Source organism: Triturus cristatus, chromosome 3_2, assembly GCF_964204655.1.
Source record: "Triturus cristatus chromosome 3_2, aTriCri1.1, whole genome shotgun sequence".
NCBI lineage: Eukaryota > Metazoa > Chordata > Amphibia > Caudata > Salamandridae > Triturus > Triturus cristatus.
This window is the reverse complement of record NC_140584.1, coordinates 333,667,494-333,689,304: the sequence shown is the minus strand read 5'-3', so window position 1 is coordinate 333,689,304 and position 21,811 is coordinate 333,667,494. Positions and strand designations below refer to the sequence as shown.

Sequence of the window (21,811 nt, the reverse complement as noted above, 5' to 3'; positions counted from 1 at the left end):
AAGTAGAAGATCATTCTTGTAATAGTCTTGGCCGTACAGGTCTGCAATGCCCAGACTTGAGAGACGTACTGGAGCACTGGCAGGGTCGTGTTCCGCTGGACCAAAGACTTACCTTTGAACGTCAGCTTCCGGAGACTCCAGAATCTCAGATTCTGCTTCGTCTTTGCCAGTCTCTCTTCCCATGTCTTCTCTGCAGCACCTTCTCCGCCGAACCAGGCTCCAAGGGTCTTCAGGAAATCCTGCTTGATGGGGACTGGCAGTCGGTTTCAGGTGGGGGTCCAGTGGCCGAAGAGTAGGGTTTCCGACTTGGCGCTGTTGATCTTCGGTCCTGAAGCCTTTCCAAACTCGATACAAGTCCTCTCTAGCTCTTTCACTTCGCCCTTTCCATTGCTTCCTGACACCTTCACTCCTCTGATGTTCTTGGTTTGTCAGATGCGTTTGACGAGGAGCTCTATCACGCAGATGAACAGAAGAGGTGAGAGTGGGCAGCCCTGCCTCACACCCGACAGGACGGGGAAGGGGTCGGTTTTACATTCGTTAACCAACGCCGTGCTAGAGATATCTCTATACAGTGGGGTCACCACGTCACAGCAGAAGTCTCCCAGTCCCAGTGCTCTGTGTGTCCGGCCCATTAACTCATGGGAAACGCGGTTGAACGCCTTTTCCTGATCCATGCTGACGAAGGCTGTCGGAACCTTGCAGCTCTTGACGTACTCAACCGTGTCCCGGAACAGGGCTAGACTCTCTGCGATTTGCCGACCCGATATTCCACAGGACTGGTCAGGGTGAACTATCTTCCAGGCGTCTTTCCCCTCTAGTGCAGCTCTTCCAGGGTGAAGGGTGCGTTCAGGTCCTCTCTTTCTTCGGGACCCAGTGTCTTTGAGATGCCCTCCAGGAAACTATCCACCTGAGATCTCTCTGACAACTTTGGTGAGTAAAGCTCGCCATAAAAGTCTGTAACGACTCTCATGACGTGCTCCTTCTCACTTTGGAGGTTGCACTCCTAGTCCTGAAGCTCTACCAGCGGTGTGTAGACCGAGTGAAGTTTCTTGAAGAAGAACGAGTTACATTTCTCGCCCTTCTTGAGGTTCTCGGTTTTTCTAGATTTATCCCTAAAGTGCACTGTGAACCCTTTTCGGGTTTCCTCTAGTTCGTCATCCACGTCCCATCCCCGGAGCTTGTGTTCATACAATTGCTGCAGCTTACTCTGCAGCCTCCTGAACGCACTCTTCTTTTCCCGTGCAGCAGCTCTACTTGCATCCTGGAAGAAGCTCCGGAGCCTTTCCAACACCCATTCCCATCCCTTGCTGGCAGAGTAAAAGAAGTCCCTCATGCCCCTCCACTCTACATAGACAACTGAGATTCGCCACTAACTTCCCTGTGAGTTCCCCCTGGAAACGTACTGCTCTGGGGGTCATAGAAGTGGACCGCGACCGTGGAGCTTCGCCCAGGCTTTGCAGTTGGGGAGGTGAATAGAAAGTTGATCCGTGAACGTATGGATCCGTTCAGCCTACTCCAGGAAAAATTCCTGGTGTTCGGCCACATGTTCCTCATGAAATCCCAGAGCGACGCCTCACCTATCATCTCCACCAACAGCCTGGACGTCACGTCCATCACCGCAGAGTCTGACCCAGTTCGCCTATCCATTTCTACTGAGCAGTTGAAATCACCCCCCATGAGGATGGTCCTGGAGGTCACTAGTTGCATCCTGAACATCTTGAGCCGCTCATTCTTCTCCGAGTGGGGATAGACATTGATGAGAGATGAGCCTCACAGGCCCTTGAGCCGTCCACAACCAGCATTCTGTCGTTGACCTGCTTGTTAACCTTGTCGTGGTACAATACCTTCCCTTGATCAGAATGGCGACTCCATATGATTTGCAATTGTTTCCTCAGAACCAAAACAATGGCTTGGGCGTACAGAATCCTGCATTCCAGCAGAAAACAGATATCTCAAGGAAGCCTAATGTAACCCGCCTGACCTGATCCTTCACACTCCTGACATTTAGGGTAAACAATGACGCACCCATTGTGTCAGCTGCTAGCAGTCAGTGACTGGTTTCAGAAATGTTCTGAGGGGAGGGCTACTGATGTCAGAAGGCCTCTTGTACTTGATCTTAGCCAAGAGGTCTGGATGTTTGACAGGCATATGAAGGATATTAGGAAGGTAGTTAGGCCTCCCGCATCAGTCTACCCAAACACCAGGAATGATAGAGCGACTAGAGAGCGCAACGTTACCTAGGTCGAAGATCTGACCACTGGTCCGCGGGGTTCCAATTTTGCACCCCTAGTGAGCAAACTCTTCCTCCGGCTTCCTTAAAATTCTGGTGTGCCTTTTCCAAAAATTTGCATATGCAATGCAAATTTATTTAGCTCAAAAGTCAGTCATTCATCCAGAAAATATCAAAATTACTCCCACTTAACAGTGGATTTCACTCTAACAGGAACATATACCAGGCGTGCAACGACCCCCCTCGTGTGTGGCAGCTCGGGTTGAGACAGCTTCTTTAAAAGACCATTTGCTTGTTAATGAGGCTTTGTTGTTTTTCACCCCTTCTTAGAGCCCCTGCAGCTCCACTTTGCCTATTGCTGGAAGAATTAGCCCTCACCCCGAAATATTTTCTTAGCCCCCCCCCCCCCCCGAAATTTGGCCCTAGTTGCGCCTCTGACAGATACCACACTTGATCTTAGCCAAAAGGCTGAGAAACTTCTGCTACACTGTTCACTGTGAGTGTCACGCGTGTCCTCCCATTTGGTGTTGTATGCTAATTTCAGATGCATTTTCTCTGGCACACACATTACAAAGAGGGGCGCTTGTTTGTCGCCTGAGTGCCTTCTTTCAAAGCTAATTCATCACGGGAAATGTCTGTGCTCGCGCAGTAGGAGTGCAAATGACACCCCGGGAGACAAACACATCCATCTCCAACACAAAATGAATTCAGTCAAAATATACATACACACGAGATGGCGACCACTTAACACCCGTCACGTGCTCTTGTAAGAGGCCACGCGCCAATCCAAAGTAGGCAAAGCCTCAACCTGTAGCCTCCCCCCTGCTGCTGTGGCGTCATCAGCCGTCGCCCGCCCTGAGGGGCGTCCCTGCGCATGGTCGTCATCCACACCATTGGGCAGCAGGAGAAAGACAACGAAAAGAAGTCACATGACGTGTTTGCCTACGCGCTGTTTGGGAGAGGGAAGATGGCGGACGGGGAGGGCGAACCGGATTTGGGAGCCAAAGACGACAACAAGAGGAGGATGCCACCGGAGTTGGTGCAGCATCTACGGAAAACCCTACGAGGCTTGGAGACCCGGCTGCGGGAGCAAGCAGCGTGCGAGGCAGCCACTGTGTCTTACTGCAAGCGTTTCTGCCAGGTGAGAGGGGCGGGAGGCTAGGAGAGAGACCGAACCGCGCTGCTGCTGGAGTGGGGCGGTGCGGCTGCAGTCTGGCCTTACTCCCGCTGGGCCTTTGTTTTTTCTGCGCAAAGAATCGCTTGCTTCTGTAGCAGCGGGTGGTGCTGGATGGATTCTAACTAGCTCAGATTGTAGCTAGTTGTTGGCCTTGCAGGGAGTGATACCCGTGCTTGTTGGATGTAAACAACATCATGACCAAGTGTAGCCAGGGCTGCTGTTCACGTTTAATCTAAATATCTAGGCTCAGAGAATTCACACAAACATCCCCTATTCCACAAGGCAAAGCATAACTTGTTCCACGCGCAAGTGATGAGTGAAAATTGTATGTTTTGTTGCATTTTAGGCTGACGTGTTTTATTCCTTGCACTGTTTATAGCAAGCTGCATTGATGTGATGATCGTTCATTTTAACCTAACTAACTGCATGTATGTCATCACCACTTAATGCATTTCGTTGTTACGCTTATGTATCTATTGATTATAATTACTATATTGTTTGACCATGTTATAATTGAACTAATGGTTTTATTGATATGAGATCGTGCCTAGGAGTTGCGGCGAGCACATATAATCGGTTGATAGCTTAGTTTGCATTTCCCTGGGTGTGCTACTCTTTATATTGAGCATGGGAGTGAATTTGTAAACTAGCCGACTACCGCAGCTTCCATGCTGCTAGACTGTTGTTTACGTGTTACGGTAATGCAGTCGTGACAATCGCACGTTTTGTGGTGCGCCTAGAATATTTGTTGTCACTCCGTCTATTGTATCATGGTACTCTGGGTGTACGTTATATCGTCATTATATTTCGGAATGTATATGTCAGTGCCTGATTTGAATTGTAAATATCCATGCACTAAGAACCATGGCTGTATCATTATTATTTTTTTAACACGCGCTTGCTTATTAATGCTATCTTTGGAAGTCTATTGATGTTTGGGAAAACCTTTGTCCCTGGGGTCAAGAGAGAGGCAATTTCACTAACGTAACGTGCTTTGACTGACAGTTTGCAAATATGCAGTATATTTGTTTTTTTGTTACAGTAAGCGACCTCCATCGCTGTTTGTAAATCATTCTTAATTTGTGCCTCGCTACAGCACACGCGAAATTGTAAACCACCTTCATTAATGTGATATACATTTCTACACACATTGATCTGGGAGCTAACCCTAACGCCCCTTTTCCCTATGAGCGTATCCGGCATTGTTTACATTTCAAGAAAAGTTCTACGTTGGGCAGTTTTTTTTAGACTACTGCAACGCATTAGTACACTTATAAAGTGACTGAAAAATAAGCATCTTTAACACACGCAGTACCAATTAAGCACTGTCACAGGTTTGCATCATGGCTCTTCTCTGGTGAAAAAACATGTGCTGTCGCGAAACGCGGAGTATGCCTCCGATATACAACATTTTGCTTGGTCAGCATAGTGGAAGGCAGAGGCAGAACAAGTCCAGCAGCAAGACAAGTGACCCTTAAAAACTACTACATAAAATCAATTAGCACTATACACAGCTTCAGTTCCACTAATCATACATTTTCGGAAAACAAAAGTTATGTGTTTTTCAAACTCGCATAAAAAAACAACCAAAATTTACCTGGATGATAAACGGTGACCCCCTGGATCAGGTGGGAACATATAAATATCTGGGGGTACTGTTAGACCAACACCTTAGTTTCAAGCAACATCTAGAACTAGGGAAAGTCAAAGCAAAACAGCTATTATTCGCATTTAAAATTTTGCAAAAAAAACTAAGCGACATTTCAACAACACACTTATTGACAGTCGTGGCGGCAACATTTTTGCCATCCATTACGTATGGTTCTGAACTTTTAAACACAAAGGATGCAATAATTTTAAATACTTCTCAAACTGGACTCTTTAAGAACTTATTTTTAATTCCGCGCCATATTCCACGAGCCTTGATCAGACTGGGATTCAGGTTAAAAAATCAGATTGCAACAAGACAAGGGGCACTTGTCAAATATTATTGGAGAATGAGGGCAGCAGAGGAAGATTCTTTAACACATAATCGCTGGCTGGAGGTTGAAAAGAAATCCAGATTGACTAACAAAGTTTGCTTCTCCCTAAAACAATCTATCACAGCTCTAAAACTAGAGGACGCTTGGAATACAATATTGTCCTACCCTGAATTTAAACAAGTAGTAAACAAAACCATCAAGCTACAATCTCAGGCAATAGACCAAGCCTCCTTGACTTCAAAAACCATCGCCTGGATACAGAACATTTCGCAAATCAAAAAAAGCGGAAATTGATTTCATTGAGACTGGGTGTGTATTCATCAAAAGATCTCACTCCAAAATGGAAATGGGCTTGGCCCACAAAGGATTGCCGCCTGTGTGGCCAAGGAGGAGAGTCAGTACTTCACCTACTATGTATTTGTCCGGCATTATTACACATACGGAAAACACTTCTACGGCCACTATTGAAAAAAGAACAAATAAGGACTTGCAGAACTGCTGTAATCAAATGCCTAGGAGTCTCAACAGTAAAGCTGGCTTGTAAGGCAATAAAGTTTCTGACTATCGCAGTAAAGGAACTGGAAAAGAGGGACTGCCAGTTGGAACTAACTGGGGATACAAGGTGATAAATTGCAATTAAGAATTTGATGTCCATTTAGTACAGCCTCATATACTTCACCCTGGTGAAATAATAGGAAATTAACAACGGTAGTAGTCTCCAGCCTAAATAAAGTATAAATGAACATTTATTTTCTATTGCAGACTATTAGTTTACAGCACCAAGCACTTTATCCTGGAATCACTCAATTCAATCTACGGTTCTAGTCTTCTTTTAGATCACCAGCCCACTTCTATCCTTTTTTACTTGTTTTATTGTAAATTTTAATGAGACTCATGTTAATTAATGCACTGATATAATCGTTCTAGTAAATTTTATGCGATTCATGTTAATTAATGCATTGATATAATTGTCCTTGTACTTTGTGTATATTGGTGGATGTGCCACCCTTTTATGATTTAAACTAAATCAAATAAAAGTAATTTTTCTCTCTACATAAAAACTGCAGAAACACGTGTGTGTTTTTATGTTACTTGTGCTTTGCTCTTTTCCGACCTCATTCACTAGTTTTGTGAAAATGTTACCTGGCTGTACTCGGACACCTGCGCAAATTACCTAGGAGGGAAACCTCCTCAACCAACAGAAGCCATCAGATTTATTATACTGTGACCCAGCTATAGTAAGGCAAGGGGTGAAGTCTATAATGCATTCCACGTTTCAGATGTGGCACTCAACTCACTAAAAATTCTGTATTAATGGCTACATACATTTAGCAGCACATCTATCGAGCAACTCAAGAATACATCTAGGTTGTACAAGCAGGATTTATCTATCTGGAAGGCATGTTTGCTTGAAATAGGATAAAGATGCTTCAGGAAAGCTGAGAGAAAGTCTCAAACATGGGAGTACAGACAGCTGGATAATCGTTTCAAACTTAATAAACCAATTTCTTAAAAAACCTTCAATCCCCATTCTGGTCTCGCTCGAAATCTTAAGGTCACTATGAAGGATTGTAAGGCACAATTATCAAAATCCTGTTTTGAGAATGCACCAGTTAAAAATGGAGAGATAAATGCAACAATTACTCGAAACGGAAATAGCAGAAAGGAACTGGGGATCAATTGGAGAATCGCCTGAAGGAATCCTGACTAAAATGTAGCTACTACAAAATCCTACGTGAATGGCAATGAACACCACAAAAGTTAAAATAAATAGAAACCTAATTCCTAATACTATCTGCCGGCGCTACAGTGAAGGTGACATCAAATCCATACTGTGGTTGTGCTCAAGATTATCACATTTTTGTTTCCAGGTATGGAACGACATGAGAGAAGTGTCTGGATATAGCTTTCAAAGTATGCAAAGTCTTGCTCTTCCATGCAGTGTGCCTGGCATCCTTGCAAATAACAAACCATTGGAGAAGAATGTAACTGCACTCGCAGTACCCAAATCTACATTTCATGGCATTGGAAAACACCAAATGCACCTACTTATGAATAAAATAGCAAAATCGGGGATGACAGGTGTCGGCCTAATTTACCTTGGCAGAGAAGATGGATTCACATATGTATTCTTGTTTGACTGGAATGGTCTTATAGTAGTCTTTTTACAATTTAAGCTTATAACCTCGTATATGGGAGAGCTGCCCACACTGAAGTCATAGATGCTGCGAGGTTAAGAGATATAAATGTTGTACTGGATGAATGAAGATTTGATATAAATGGTAACAAACATCAGAGTGGCCCTATTACTCAATCAGTTGCACTAGATAGGGTCACCTAATCACTACATTCGTAGTAAGTAGGTATAGTATTTGGAAAGTTATGTTCTTGGCAGTGTTGACTTACAACATGGTTTTGATTGGGGCTGTTGAGATGAACTACACATTTGAATTTAGTTTGTGGGATTGAAATAGAGGTTTACTGGTTTTGGGGATTTATTTATACAGCCGCTGTATGAAGAGTTAGATTTAATATAAGTTGAAATAGTTTGTTACTGGTGACTGAACCCTAGTAGGAGGAGTTATGGCTATGATGTTTCCATTTTTATATCTGCTTTTTCATTTTACCTTATTTTTGGAATTGGACAAAACAAAATCTCGGAATGTTAATTTTTTCTTTTTTGCGTAAAAAGCATTCTTGCCAGTTGCAAAAATTGTCCAAACTTTCATGTTCCACTTCATATTTACTTTCTATGTAAAGTAGAATATTTTTTTTTGCAGAATTTTAGAGAGCGACCTTGACCCGAATCCAATCGGGTATCAGAGCGCTTTACATAGCACCAGTTCCAGTTACGTTACATGAGGACACACATTCATTTTTTGTTGGGTACGGGGAGATTGAGTGATTTGCCCAGAATCACAGGATGTTCAGCGTCGTTACCGAGACTCGAACCCAGTTCCTCAGGTCCGAGGTCGAGCGCCCTAGCCGTTAGGCCAACTCCTCTCCCCAACCAGTAACCAGTGTCATATATTTGTTGACGTCTCAACTTAACCTCTTCAGTGCCCCGCCCTTTTCCCGCCCTGTGCCGGGCGTTGCATTAGCGGGCAGGGTTCATGACGTCTCGTCATGGGCACAGCGCAACCGCGCTCCATGACGAGACCATCTCGTCATGGGCACTGAAGGGGTTAATCTGCAGCCAAATATTATTTAGTACAAATCATTAAGGAAATATCCTGGAATCTTCACTTCCTGTCTTGTTTTCAGATGGTATTGCAGACGCAGTTGAGTTGTAGATTTTACATACTAGTAATATGTTAACTTATGCGTATGACTCAATTTAGTTATTTGGCTTTGTATTATCACTGCACTCTTCACTACACTTTTAAAAGCTGCTGTTGAGGCAGTTGCTGCTTAGCTCCCTGTAGCATTAGGACAATATAATATATATTTTGTTTCAATTTAACGTTTAGAGTTACATCAATAAAGTTCATTTTGATCAAATCTAGCCTGCTTGGAGTTTAGTACTTCTTATACTACACCTTGATAATATTTTGGTCCAACCTTTAAAAGAAAATGTGGTTTCTTTGCTTCACTTGGTTCAAGTTTGATGTTTTTCCAGTTAGGTGATATTTCATCTGTATCAAAAGTATGGCAATTTATTCTTTTGGTTAATTAAATGAGTACTAGTTTTCAGCAATGGGCAGACATTTCTTTTTAAAACAATGTTCATGCTGTGGCTTACATGGTAAATTTGAAAAAATCAAAGCGTTATCTCCCGTAGGAGTAACGTCCCTTACTCAGCACTCCGATGTTTACAATTTCAAATAATGGTGCTCTAAGCTGTGAAAATGTGTATTTCAATACTTTCTTTAATTCAAATTCTTAAGTTCATATAAAGTTCATACTATTTCTCACATAGTATTCTACAGATTCTTTTCAACAATCCTTGTATGTTCTGTCCTGTATTTCTGCCCTATGCATTTCGGGCGAACCCTTCGTCAGGGGACTTGCATTCTGAAAGCATAAAACGTTGTTCAAATCGCAAGGTAAACCACAATTATCATGCAAAAATATTCTAGAGTTTTCATGCTAGCAACAGAAAAAGTTTTTTAGAATATCAAAAAGCTGTGAGCGGAAAGAGTACCGGACAGCGAGAGTGTTTGGATCATAGGCTAGGTTACAGTAAACGTGCTCACTCGGTACGTCTATTACGTGTGTATTAACAGAGTTAAACAGTTGTAGTGGTCTTGAAGAAAAGACAGATGATATAACCGTGGAATCAAGTCGTGAAGGGTAAAAAATGGATTCATGCGAGATTTTCGTGGGGGAAAAAATACACGGTGTAGTAGAGTGAAACGGTGTTAGAAAATAAACGGTAATAAATAGTTTCTGACCTTTCTAAGTGATTGCTTGAAATCCTAACAGCATGTCATGATGTTCCACGACCTAATTAGAAGTAAACGGTACTTTCTGAAATAAAGATGGTTTCATATGTAGTTTAGCGAACGGGAAATTCAAACGCTGTTGTTAATGCTCTACAGACCGTCAAAACGGCAGCCATATATTGAATCTTACCGCGATGTGAAAAGTTCAGTCCGGTTCCGCTGTGCGACCTCTCGTTCAGTTTCCAAGACTGATTACTTCCGGGTGTTAAAAATACGATTACTGGTAAATCACGTGGTGGTAGAATGTGAAAAAAGACTGCAGCATCGTGAATGCGATAATGCATGCCAAGGTAATCCTAGGCGTACGTAATCAATAACGCTCATAAGGTCGTACGGTCCAAATTGTGGCTGTAGGTGTGGTCACCTGATCGTAAAAATGAAAAGAATACGGTGGAAAGAAATTCAAAATGAATTAAGTTACATGAATTGAACATGCAGTATGTGATTGTGTGAATCAATAAAGTTTGAGTTGAGTTTGATAGAATGTAAAAGAAACCAAACTCAATGGTGTCAAAAATGTAAATCACGTGATGGTAGAATGTAAAAGGAGACTACAGCATCGTGAAAGCGGTAATGAATACCAGGGTAATCCTACGCGTACGTAATCAGTAACGGTCGTAAGGTCGTATGGTCCAAATTGTTGCTGTAGGTGTGGTCACCTAATCATAAAAAGAATACGGTGGAATAAAGTTACATAGATTAAACGTACGGTATGTAATTGTGTGGATCAATAAAGTTTGAGTTTGATAGAATAGAAATGGAACCAAACTCAATGGTGTCAAAAAATGATGTCGAGGGTAAAGCAAGTAAAAGTAATCCCAAAGATAATGAATCAGTTCAATCATATCAAAGAATGTGAATTCAAGAATGAAGAGTGAAATTACGAGTGTATAAACATCATACATTACAATATTGAATTTTACAAGAAACAATTAAATTCTAGCCGTTCATTCAGTCCTTTAGGCTGAAGCGTGTTAAGATGGGTGATCCAAAATATCTCTCTTCTTAGAAGATGTTGGGAATTGTCTCTTCCAGGAAGGATAGGTACCTGTTCCAGTATACAGAAACGTAGTTGGCTTGGATTATGGTGCTGTTCGTTAAAGTGCGTGGCTACGGTGGATTTCGTATTCTTGAGTCTGATGTTGCTTTTGTGTTCGATAATCCGTGTTTTTGTTTAACCCTAGTTATGAACATATCAAAACCACCCATCTCCAGTTTCCAGTTGCAAACATTACAAAAGGGAACCTCGTATGTCCCGACATACCATTCAAATTTAGTGGAGACACAAGTATGCATATATAAATTTCTTCGTACACTAAGGTTAAGACATTTCTTTTCAAATGTGCTAGAAACAACAGTTGACCAATCCCAGAACAAATTATTGGGCCTAAGGAACCCGAGCAAATTCATTTCACCAGTCAGCCATAAAGTACTGGACGCTTTTGAAAAAATAGTCTTGAAGGATGTCCAAAACATATTTAAACAACCTCGATCAAAAGCTACCAACATAACTCAGAAGGAAAGACAAGCATTGGATCAACTAGCCAAGAACAAAGAAAAAACCATTCGACAAGCTGATAAGGGCGGCACCCTTGTCATTATGGACACAGAATTTTACAACAAAAGTTAATGAACATGTTAATGACACCAACATCTACTCAAGACATGAAAGGGATCCTACCAATGAATTTAAGAACATTTTGAACCAAATAATAGACCTAGCCATAAACCAAGGAATCATCGGCACAAAAGAGAGAGAATATTTGATCAAAACCAATCCCGCCATTCCATACATCTACATGATTCCAAAAATCCATAAAAATGCCAACACTCCACCGTTTCGTCCCATTGTTTCCACCATAAATTCCATCCACGAACCAGTAGGAAAGTTCATAGACAGACGTCTTCAACCAATTGTTCAAAGTATGAGCACCTACATTAAAGATACCACTCATTTTCTCAACCTTCTAGAAACTCACAGACCATTATTCACCAAAGATATGACATTATGTACAATCGATGTCAAATCACTTTACACTTCTATACCCCATGATTTGGGTTTACAAGCCGTGGAACACTACTTAACAACAAGTGACCAAGAAGAAATGTTCACAGTATTCTTAATGGAACTGTTACATTTCACCCTATATCACAGCTACTTCAAATGGGGTGACCATTTTTTCATTCAATCATCAGGAACATCTATGGGAAATTGTGCCGCACCGGCATATGCAAACCTTTTTATGCACAAATTTGAACAGGATCACATCTTATGCAACCCGAATTGGAACAACAATCTCATTTTGTACAAAAGGTACATAGATGACATCTTTGTACTTTGGAACGGTACGGAATTATCATTAACAAAAGTTATTGAAGAACTTAATCAATTTGATGACAGAATTGGTTTCACGTTTAACACCAATAAAAGGGAAACACCATTTTTGGATGTACTGGTCATTAACAATGATGGACAACTTGGCACTAAAGTGTTTACCAAAACCACTGACAAAAACAACTTTTTAAATTTTTCAAGTTTCCATCAACCTTCATTAAAACAACATTTACCATTTTCACAACTGTTACGCATCAAGAGAATTTCTTCCACCCAGAATTATTACAATGAATCCAAAACTACCATCATTCAAAAATTTAAACAGAGAGGATATCCTGAAACCACACTCAACGATGCCCAGGAAAGAGTCCGGAAACTCGAAAGAACACAGTTGTTAATTCCACAGCATAAAAACGAAGAACAAAGATCAGTATTCATCTCCAAATTTTCAACCAGAAATTATAACATCAAGAGAACCATTTTGAAACATTGGCCATTACTCGTGCACGAAGAAGACTTCAAAGGAATCTTCCTTAACACTCCTAGATTTGCGTACAAATGCACTCGTAACCTAAAGGAATTACTCAAACCCAAAGATGACGCCCTCAACGTAAAATATCGGGGCACTTTACCTTGCTATAATTGCAGTAATTGCAACGCTATATTCAAGGGCAGTGAAATATTTCACCCAACCAAAGGAACGACCATAAAACTACGAGTGACCGGCACATGTGACAGCAGTAATGTTATATACATGTTGAAATGTCCATGCGGTCAAGCATATATGGGAAAAACACAGAGAAAAATAAAAACACAGATTATCGAACACAAAAGCAACCACAGACTCAAGAATACAAAATCCACCGTAGCCACGCACTTTAACGAACAGCACCATAATCCAAGCCAACTACGTTTCTGTATACTGGAACAGGTACCTATCCTTCCTGGAAGAGACAATTCCCAACATCTTCTAAGAAGAGAGATATTTTGGATCACCCATCTTGACACGCTTCAGCCTAAATAAAGGACTGAATGAACGGCTAGAATTTAATTGTTTCTTGTAAAATTCAATATTGTAATGTATGATGTTTATACACTCGTAATTTCACTCTTCATTCTTGAATTCACATTCTTTGATATGATTGAACTGATTCATTATCTTTGCGATTACTTTTACTTGCTTTACCCTCGACATCATTTTTTGACACCATTGAGTTTGGTTCCATTTCTATTCTATCAAACTCAAACTTTATTGATCCACACAATTGCATACCGTACGTTTAATCCATGTAACTTTATTCCACCGTATTCTTTTTATGATTAGGTGACCACACCTACAGCAACAATTTGGACCATACGACCTTACGACCGTTACTGATTACGTACACGTAGGATTACCCTGGTATTCATTAACGCTGTCACAATGCTGTAGTCTCCTTTTACATTCTACCATCACGTGATTTACATTTTTGACACCATTGAGTTTGGTTTCTTTTCCATTCTATCAAACTCAAACTTTGATTCACATAATCACATACTGCATGTTCAATTCATGTAACTTAATTCATTTTGAATTTCTTTCCACCGTATTCTTTTCATTTTTATGATCAGGTGATCCACACCTACAGCCACAATTTGGACCGTACGACCTTATGAGCGTTATTGATTACGTACGCGTAGGATTACCTTGGCATGCATTATCGCATTCACGATGCTGCAGTCTTTTTTCACATTCTATCACCACGTGATTTACCCGTAATCGTATTTTTAACACCCGGAAGTAATCAGTCTTTGAAACTGAACGAGAGGTCGCACAGCGGAACCCGACTGAACTTTTCACATCGCGGTAAGATTCAATATATGGCTGCCGTTTTGACGGTCTGTAGAGCATTAACAACAGCGTTTGAATTTCCCGTTCGCTAAACTACATATGAAACCATCTTTATTTCAGAAAGTACCGTTTACTTCTAATTATGTCGTGGAACTTCATGACATGCTGTTAGGATTTCAAGCAATCACTTAAAAAGGTCAAACTATTTATTACCGTTTATTTTCTAACACCGTTTCACTCTACTACACCGTGTATTTTTTCCCCCACGAAAATCTCGCATGAATCCATTTTTTACCCTTCACGACTTTTTCATGATTCCACGGTTATATCATCTGTCTTTTCTTCAAGACCACTACAACTGTTTAACTCTGTTAATACACACGTAATAGACGTACCGAGTGAGCACGTTTACTGTAACCTAGCCTATGATCCAAACACTCTCGCTGTCTGGTACTCTTTCCGCTCACAGCTTTTTGATATTCTAAAAAACTTTTTCTGTTGCTAGCATGAAAACTCTAGAATATTTTTGCATGATAATTGTGGTTTACCTTGTGATTTGAATAACGTTTTATGCTTTCAGAATGCAAGTTCCCTGACAAAGGGTTCGCCCGAAATGCATAGGGCAGAAATACAGGACAGAACATACAAGGATTTTTGAAAAGAATCTGTAGAATACTATGTGAGAAATAGTATGAACTTTATATAAACTTCTTAAGAATTTGAATTAAAGTATTGAAATACACATATTCACAGCTTAGAGCACCTTTATTTGAAATTGTAAACATCGGAGTGCTGAGTAAGGGACGTTACTCCTACGGGAGATAACGCTTTCATTTTTTCAAATTTACCATGTAAGCCACAGCATGAACATTGTTTTAAAAAGAAATGTCTGCCCATTGCTGAAAACTAGTACTCCTTTGATTAACCAAAAGAATAAATTGCCATACTTTTGATACAGATGAAATATCACCTAACTGGAAAAACATCAAACTTGAACCAAGTGAAGCAAAGAAACCACATTTTCTTTTAAAGGTTGGACCAAAATATTATCAAGGTGTAGTATAAGAAGTACTAAACTCCAAGCAGGCTAGATTTGATCAAAATGAACTTTATTGATGTAACTCTAAACGTTAAATTGAAACAAAATATATATTATATTGTCCTAATGCTACAGGGAGCTAAGCAGCAACTGCCTCAACAGCAGCTTTTAAAAGTGTAGTGAAGAGTGCAGTGATAATACAAAGCCAAATAACTAAATTGAGTCATACGCATAAGTTAACATATTACTAGTATGTAAAATCTACAACTCAACTGCGTCTGCAATACCATCTGAAAACAAGACAGGAAGTGAAGATTCCAGGATATTTCCTTAATGATTTGTACTAAATAATATTTGGCTGCAGATTAAGTTGAGACGTCAACAAATATATGACACTGGTTACTGGTTGGGGAGAGGAGTTAGCCTAACGGCTAGGGCGCTCGACCTCGGACCTGAGGAACTGGGTTTGAGTCTCGGTAACGACGCTGAACATCCTGTGATTCTGGGCAAATCACTTAATCTCCCCGTGCCCAACAAAAAATGAATGTGTGTCCTCATGTAACGTAACTGGAACTGGTGCTATGTAAATCGCTCTGATACCCGATTGGATTCGGGTCAAGGTCGCGCTCTATAAAATTGTGCAAAAAAAAAATATTCTACTTTACATAGAAAGTAAATATGAAGTGGAACATGAAAGTTTTGAAAAATTTTGCAACTGGCAAGAATGCTTTTTACTCAAAAAAGAAAAAATTAACATTCCGAGATTTTGTTTTGTCCAATTCCAAAAATAAGGTAAAATGAAAAAGCAGATATAAAAATGGAAACATCATAGCCATAACTCCTCCTACTAGGGTTCAGTCATCAGTAACAAACTATTTCAACTTATATTAAATCTAACTCTTCATACAGCGGCTGTATAAATAAATCCCCAAAACCAGTAAACCTCTATTTCAATCCCACAAACTAAACTCAAATGTGTAGTTCATCTCAACAGCCCCAATCAAAACCATGTTGTAAGTCAACACTGCCAAGAATATAACTTTCCAAATACTATACCTACTTCCTACGAATGTAGTGATTAGGTGACCCTATCTAGTGCAATTGATTGAGTAATAGGGCCACTCTGTTTGTTACCATTTATATCAAATCTTCATTCATCCAGTACAACATTTATATCTCTTAACCTCGCAGCATCTATGACTTCAGTGTGGGCAGCTCTCCCATATACGAGGTTATAAGCTTAAATTGTAAAAAGACTACTATAAGACCATTCCAGTCAAACAAGAATACATATGTGAATCCATCTTCTCTGCCAAGGTAAATTAGGCCGACACCTGTCATCCCCGATTTTGCTATTTTCTTCATAAGTAGGTGCATTTGGTGTTTTCCAATGCCATGAAATGTAGATTTGGGTACTGCGAGTGCAGTTACATTCTTCTCCAATGGTTTGTTATTTGCAAGGATGCCAGGCACACTGCATGGAAGAGCAAGACTTTGCATACTTTGAAAGCTATATCCAGACACTTCTCTCATGTCGTTCCATACCTGGAAACAAAAATGTGATAATCTTGAGCACAACCACAGTATGGATTCGATGTCACGTTCACTGTAGCGCCGGCAGATAGTATTAGGAATTAGGTTTCTATTTATTTTAACTTTTGTGGTGTTCATTGCCATTCACGTAGGATTTTGTAGTAGCTACATTTTAGTCAGGATTCCTTCAGGCGATTCTCCAATTGATCCCCAGTTCCTTTCTGCTATTTCCGTTTCGAGTAATTTTTGCATTTATCTCTCCATTTTTAACTGGTGCATTCTCAAAACAGGATTTTGATAATTGTGCCTTACAATCCTTCATAGTGACCATAAGATTTAGAGCGAGACCAGAATGGGGATTGAAGGTTTTTTTAAGAAATTGGTTTATTAAGTTTGAAACGATTATCCAGCTGTCTGTACTCCCATGAAAACTCAAATATTTTTGCATGATAATTGTGGTTTACCTTGTGATTTGAATAACGTTTTATGCTTGCAGAATGCAAGTCCCCTGACGAAGGGTTTGCCCGAAATGCATAGGGCAGAAATACAGGATAGAACATACAAGGATTGTTGAAAAGAATCTGTAGAATACTATGTGAGAAATAGTATGAACTTTATATGAACTTCTTAAGAATTTGAATTAAAGAAAGTATTAAAATACACATTTTCACAGCTTAGAGCACCATTATTTGAAATTGTAAACATCGGAGTGCTGAGTAAGGGACGTTACTCCTACGGGAGCTAACGCTTTCATTTTTTCACATTTTTTGCCCTCCAGCTCAGGAGGGAGTTACTTACCAGGCACCCTAAATAAACTCCACCTTGATTACTTAATCACATGGAGTGCGAGAATCCACATTCCAATTGGAGTTCCATTACATGGTAAATTAACATTTTTGACAGCAGCATTTTAGGGAGTCTATTGATGTCTTGCCAGTTTGTTGTAACTTCTACTGGAAAATCTTTTTAAATTGAAATACTTTTGAATTGAAATCCTGAATGGTAACTGGAGGTATCTGCCCTGTAAAATGCTTAGTCTCAATGCCAAACATACATCGTAAACTGAGGTCAACATTGATATTAGGCGGAGTTGCCTTTTCACCCAGAAGAATGCAGGAAGTGTTTGCTTTTTTCTATGGAGAGTTAACTGATCTTGAGGACCAAAGGGTCTGAAAAGGTAAAACTCGTAAAAAGTTTTTTGTTTTCATAAAGTCTTTTTGGAAACTATAGACCATACACGCATCCAAGTTTGATCATAGCATGATAATAGTTTTTAAACTATCTCTGGATAACAGTTAGATTTCAATCATATCTTCAGTTGATCTTAAGCGATTTAAAAAAAATTGCAAAGCGCCTTTGTTCTTTTGGAATCTTTTTGCAGTAGAGTTTAGCAAGCTGGTAAATCTTTTTTTAAATTGAGTAGAATGACTTTTTTTTTTTTTTTTTTTTAAGCCCTGCTCTTAAGGTTGAAGATTAATGCTCTTTAGAAGAAGGATCAACTTTTTATTTCCCAACAGTATTTTATTCTGTTGAGTGTGATAATTTTTAGAGAGATTTCATACAGAAATCCTTTCCTTACATTGAGCAGTTTTATCCACTTGATTTTAAAGTATTTTTTCTTTTGTTGATGTTAAAATGCAGTCTATCCACAGATGTCATGTTGGTAGCCCCTCAGTTTGAAAATTTAGTAGTGTAGATAAATGACCAAGACTAAAGATGTCATCTAAAATATTTCACTTCCAATGTCATGTACCCATATCTAATCCCAGTACACCGATGTAGGTATATTTTCACTTTGATCACGTGTCCATGAATTATTTGTTTCTCATTGGGCAACTATCTTATAGGTGACATGTAGTTTGCGTGTATTGCACTTTTTCTGGGTATGGCAAAAAGTTTAGGTGAAGTTTAATGCCCGACTTGACATGTATGCTACAGTAAAATGGTTAAAGGCTTGTTAATTACCTTCCTTAGGGCGCTTGCAATCTTGTTGAACTGGATGGTTTTGCTCCTGTAGCAATAACCTGCATTTGCTTTATGCACGCAGCTTGCATACAAAAGCAATTAGTAAATGATTTATTAACCCATGTCCATGAAATGAACTGCAATTTTTAGTCACATATATTGCTCTATGTCCCTTTCCTGCAGGCTTCCTGAGTGTAAGTTAACACCGGTAATACATTCAGTGTTGACAGTGAAGTGGTTGTAGCTGTGGTTAATTTAAGTTAACTGTGGATTTTTTTTCCTTTTCCTGGATACTCAGATATATAGTGTTTCCCATTGAGGAAAAGTCTCTAGCAATATCTGCATAATGTTTTATTTACTTATGTGTTTTGATGAGGTATGGAATCCAGTATTGATTCCTTATAATCTATATTTGTGATAATACATTGTGTTATCCTGCATGGCACATGCATAAGATAACTGCATTAGTTGCAAAGATGTACATCCAAGCATAGCAACTTTTGACAGTTTTATTTGTGTGCGCGCGCTGTCTTGGCTTATTTGCTAGAAAGCGGCTTATCATTCTGGCAAACTAGATTGTCAGAATTTTACTTTGGCAATTAACATAGTAAGTTGTTATTTATGTGTTTGAAATTGGGTATTCATTTATTCTTCTATCTATTCAATGAAGAAAACCAAAGCTTAGTTATAGTAAGGAACTCATTATTTATTACAACAATAATGAAATTACTGTTAAGTACACAAACATTTGAAATTGCAAAGTTCTAGTTCTAACTGTAAATTATTTCTGCTCCATCCAAACAATAGCGTAAGTTGCTCACCTCACAACATAGTGCTATTAAAAAGCTTGACACACCGCATGAACTGTAGTTTGTTCCCTCTGTGTAGTGCTTAGAGCCGTTCATGTATCATCACTGCTACTATGTTCAGCTTTAGCTTTCCTAACAACACTTATTACAGCTATAATGACATAATGTAGCTTGGCGAGTTATAGTCCATGTGGTGTGTCAACATTTTTGATAGCACTATGTAATGAGGTAAGTAACTTATTGTTTGGACGGTGCTGGAAGATATAGCTTACAGTTAGGGCTATAACTTTGTAATTTCAAATGTATGTGTAGTTTAAAAAAACATATTTTTTTGTTATAAATAATATATTCCTAACTCCAACTAAGCTTTAACCTTTTGATTTTTACCTATTACATTTTTATGGATTTTTGGTGTAAAACATGAATCTATACAATCCGAGAAATTAAAGGTATCTTTGTATTTAGAAATAGTGATATAAAATCAGTTTGGAAAGCAGTACCTTGTCTGCGCATGTTCAATGAATATTCTAAGGTATCCCAAATTGTATCAGTATTATTTTGGTAACTGAATAATACATCTATTACTTCGCTGCAGTCACCGCTATGTTTGATTTTAGTGTAATGTAGTACTTTTGGGCTGTGTTTAAATCCCATTGACTGTCACTTTCTATCATAATTCATATTGTCTATAGTTGGTGGCTATTTTTCTTAAGTTTTGGGTTACTTTTGGACTGTTTTGGTAGCCCACATAAAGCAATCGTTTTAATATTAAGTTTTGATGTAATTATGTACATAGTTTGTCAAAATACACAAAGGCTGTTCTGTCTAGTTTATGTATATGTAAAGTTAATGAGCAACAATTTACATTTTTCTTTTTTGTTAGCGGGTACGCAGTACTTCTAAATACTATCTCGGCAGTACCGTGGTTGTAAAACACCTTTTTTATTGGATAAAAACATTTGAAATTACAGGAAGTAGCCACCCATTTTGTATCATTTACAGTGTGTCTTTAAGGGGAAGGTTGAGGTCTTTCCCTCAAGGAAAATTATTGGTTTTTGCAGGCACCATTGTTAAAACTCTGTATTTGACAATGACTGAGGAAGAACATCTTGGACTGCAGCAGGAGGAGAAGGGAGAGGAGATTGGGCTGGTTATCATGCAAGAAGAACAAGAGGTGGAACGCAGTAAGTGCATGAAGGAGTCTTTGGTGTTGCAGTTCTTCACTTTTCCACCTGCGTAGAAGAAATTAAATGTGTAGCTGGTGACATGTAATTTGTGCCAGGAAGTTATCTCCTGTGGTACATGGTACCAGTATTCCTTTGGTGCAACTAACACGAGGAAGCATCTGAGGCTATCCACTCCACACAATTCACCTGTGCTGAAAGCAAGCGTGAGATAGGTGTAGGAGCCCGCTGCAACAATATCGGTAGTGGCCACAGCTACCAACCCTGTTTACCCCTTCAAACTTTGCAGCATTGTCTACAGCTCCACCAGCCACCACTCAATCTGCTTTACTCTATATCCTGAATCTGGCACAGCTGTGCCAGTCGACTTTTTTGCGCAGAATGGCCATATAGTGGACCAGTATGCAAGTACTGCCACTTACTGTTTTTTTATTTGAGCTAGTGATTTTCTCATTTTTCCTCCCCAACATCCTTGGGTTTTTCTTTTCCCCTCCCGTTTGTTATCCCCCATCCTGTTCGTTTTTTTGTTCTTTTATTGTTCATGTTGGCTCTTTTTAGAAAAGCATTAAAATGTTCCAGCAAAAATCCTGCAAACAAAAATGAAGAAAAATAAAGATCTTTTAAAGACTACCCAAATATAACAAGCTTGTGTTAATCATGTAAAATGTTTCCAGGTAAATGAAAATATTATAGACTCTAATGTACTGATAAAAGGTAAGTTTACTCTCTGTGGTTAAATTAAATACTCAGCTGTACACTATTATAGTCCAGTGAAATATTGACTCTTTTAGCTTATGGTTCTGTTGACAGGATTAGATATTAATATCTATATTGGAGTAAGTAGATTGAGTGGACTCGCGTGCAGCGTTTTGTAATATGAGACTCGTATGCTGTGTTACAATGGAGGGGTGTACTGCGGAGTTGCATACAGAGGAGTTGGTTGTCATACATTTTAGTGCAATATGTCAGTGAACTATGGTGTGATACCGTTTTTTTGCTGTGTCTTATACTTCAGTGGATGGTGGAGTAGTGCAATCACACAACCTGAAGTACAGTGCCATGCAGCATAGAGGGACAAAAAAATATGTAGGCTACATATCAAAAAACAAAAATCAATTGTTTTCCTTTTTATGTGTTTCTCAGATAGATGTAACATTTCTGTTACATTAGTATGCCATGTGTTAGAATATTGAAAGTTGAACATGGTCAAATGATAGTAGTCATCATGAAACACAGGGGAGAAACAAATCTATACCATTGTGAAAATGGACATTTGTGGTG

The 21,811-nt window shown here is 39.4% G+C and overlaps 1 protein-coding gene across 1 annotated transcript in view; it reads left to right on the top strand.

Moving 5' to 3' along the window:
* The first annotated feature begins 3,137 nt into the window (after positions 1-3,137).
* Positions 3,138-21,811, top strand: part of RLF (RLF zinc finger) — a 314,153-nt gene continuing 295,479 nt past the window's right edge. Inside the window, exon 1 of the mRNA XM_085647033.1 lies at positions 3,138-3,371. Coding sequence (XP_085503159.1) covers positions 3,198-3,371 — 174 coding nt within the window. The 5' untranslated portion in view covers positions 3,138-3,197. The remainder of the gene's footprint in view (positions 3,372-21,811) is intronic.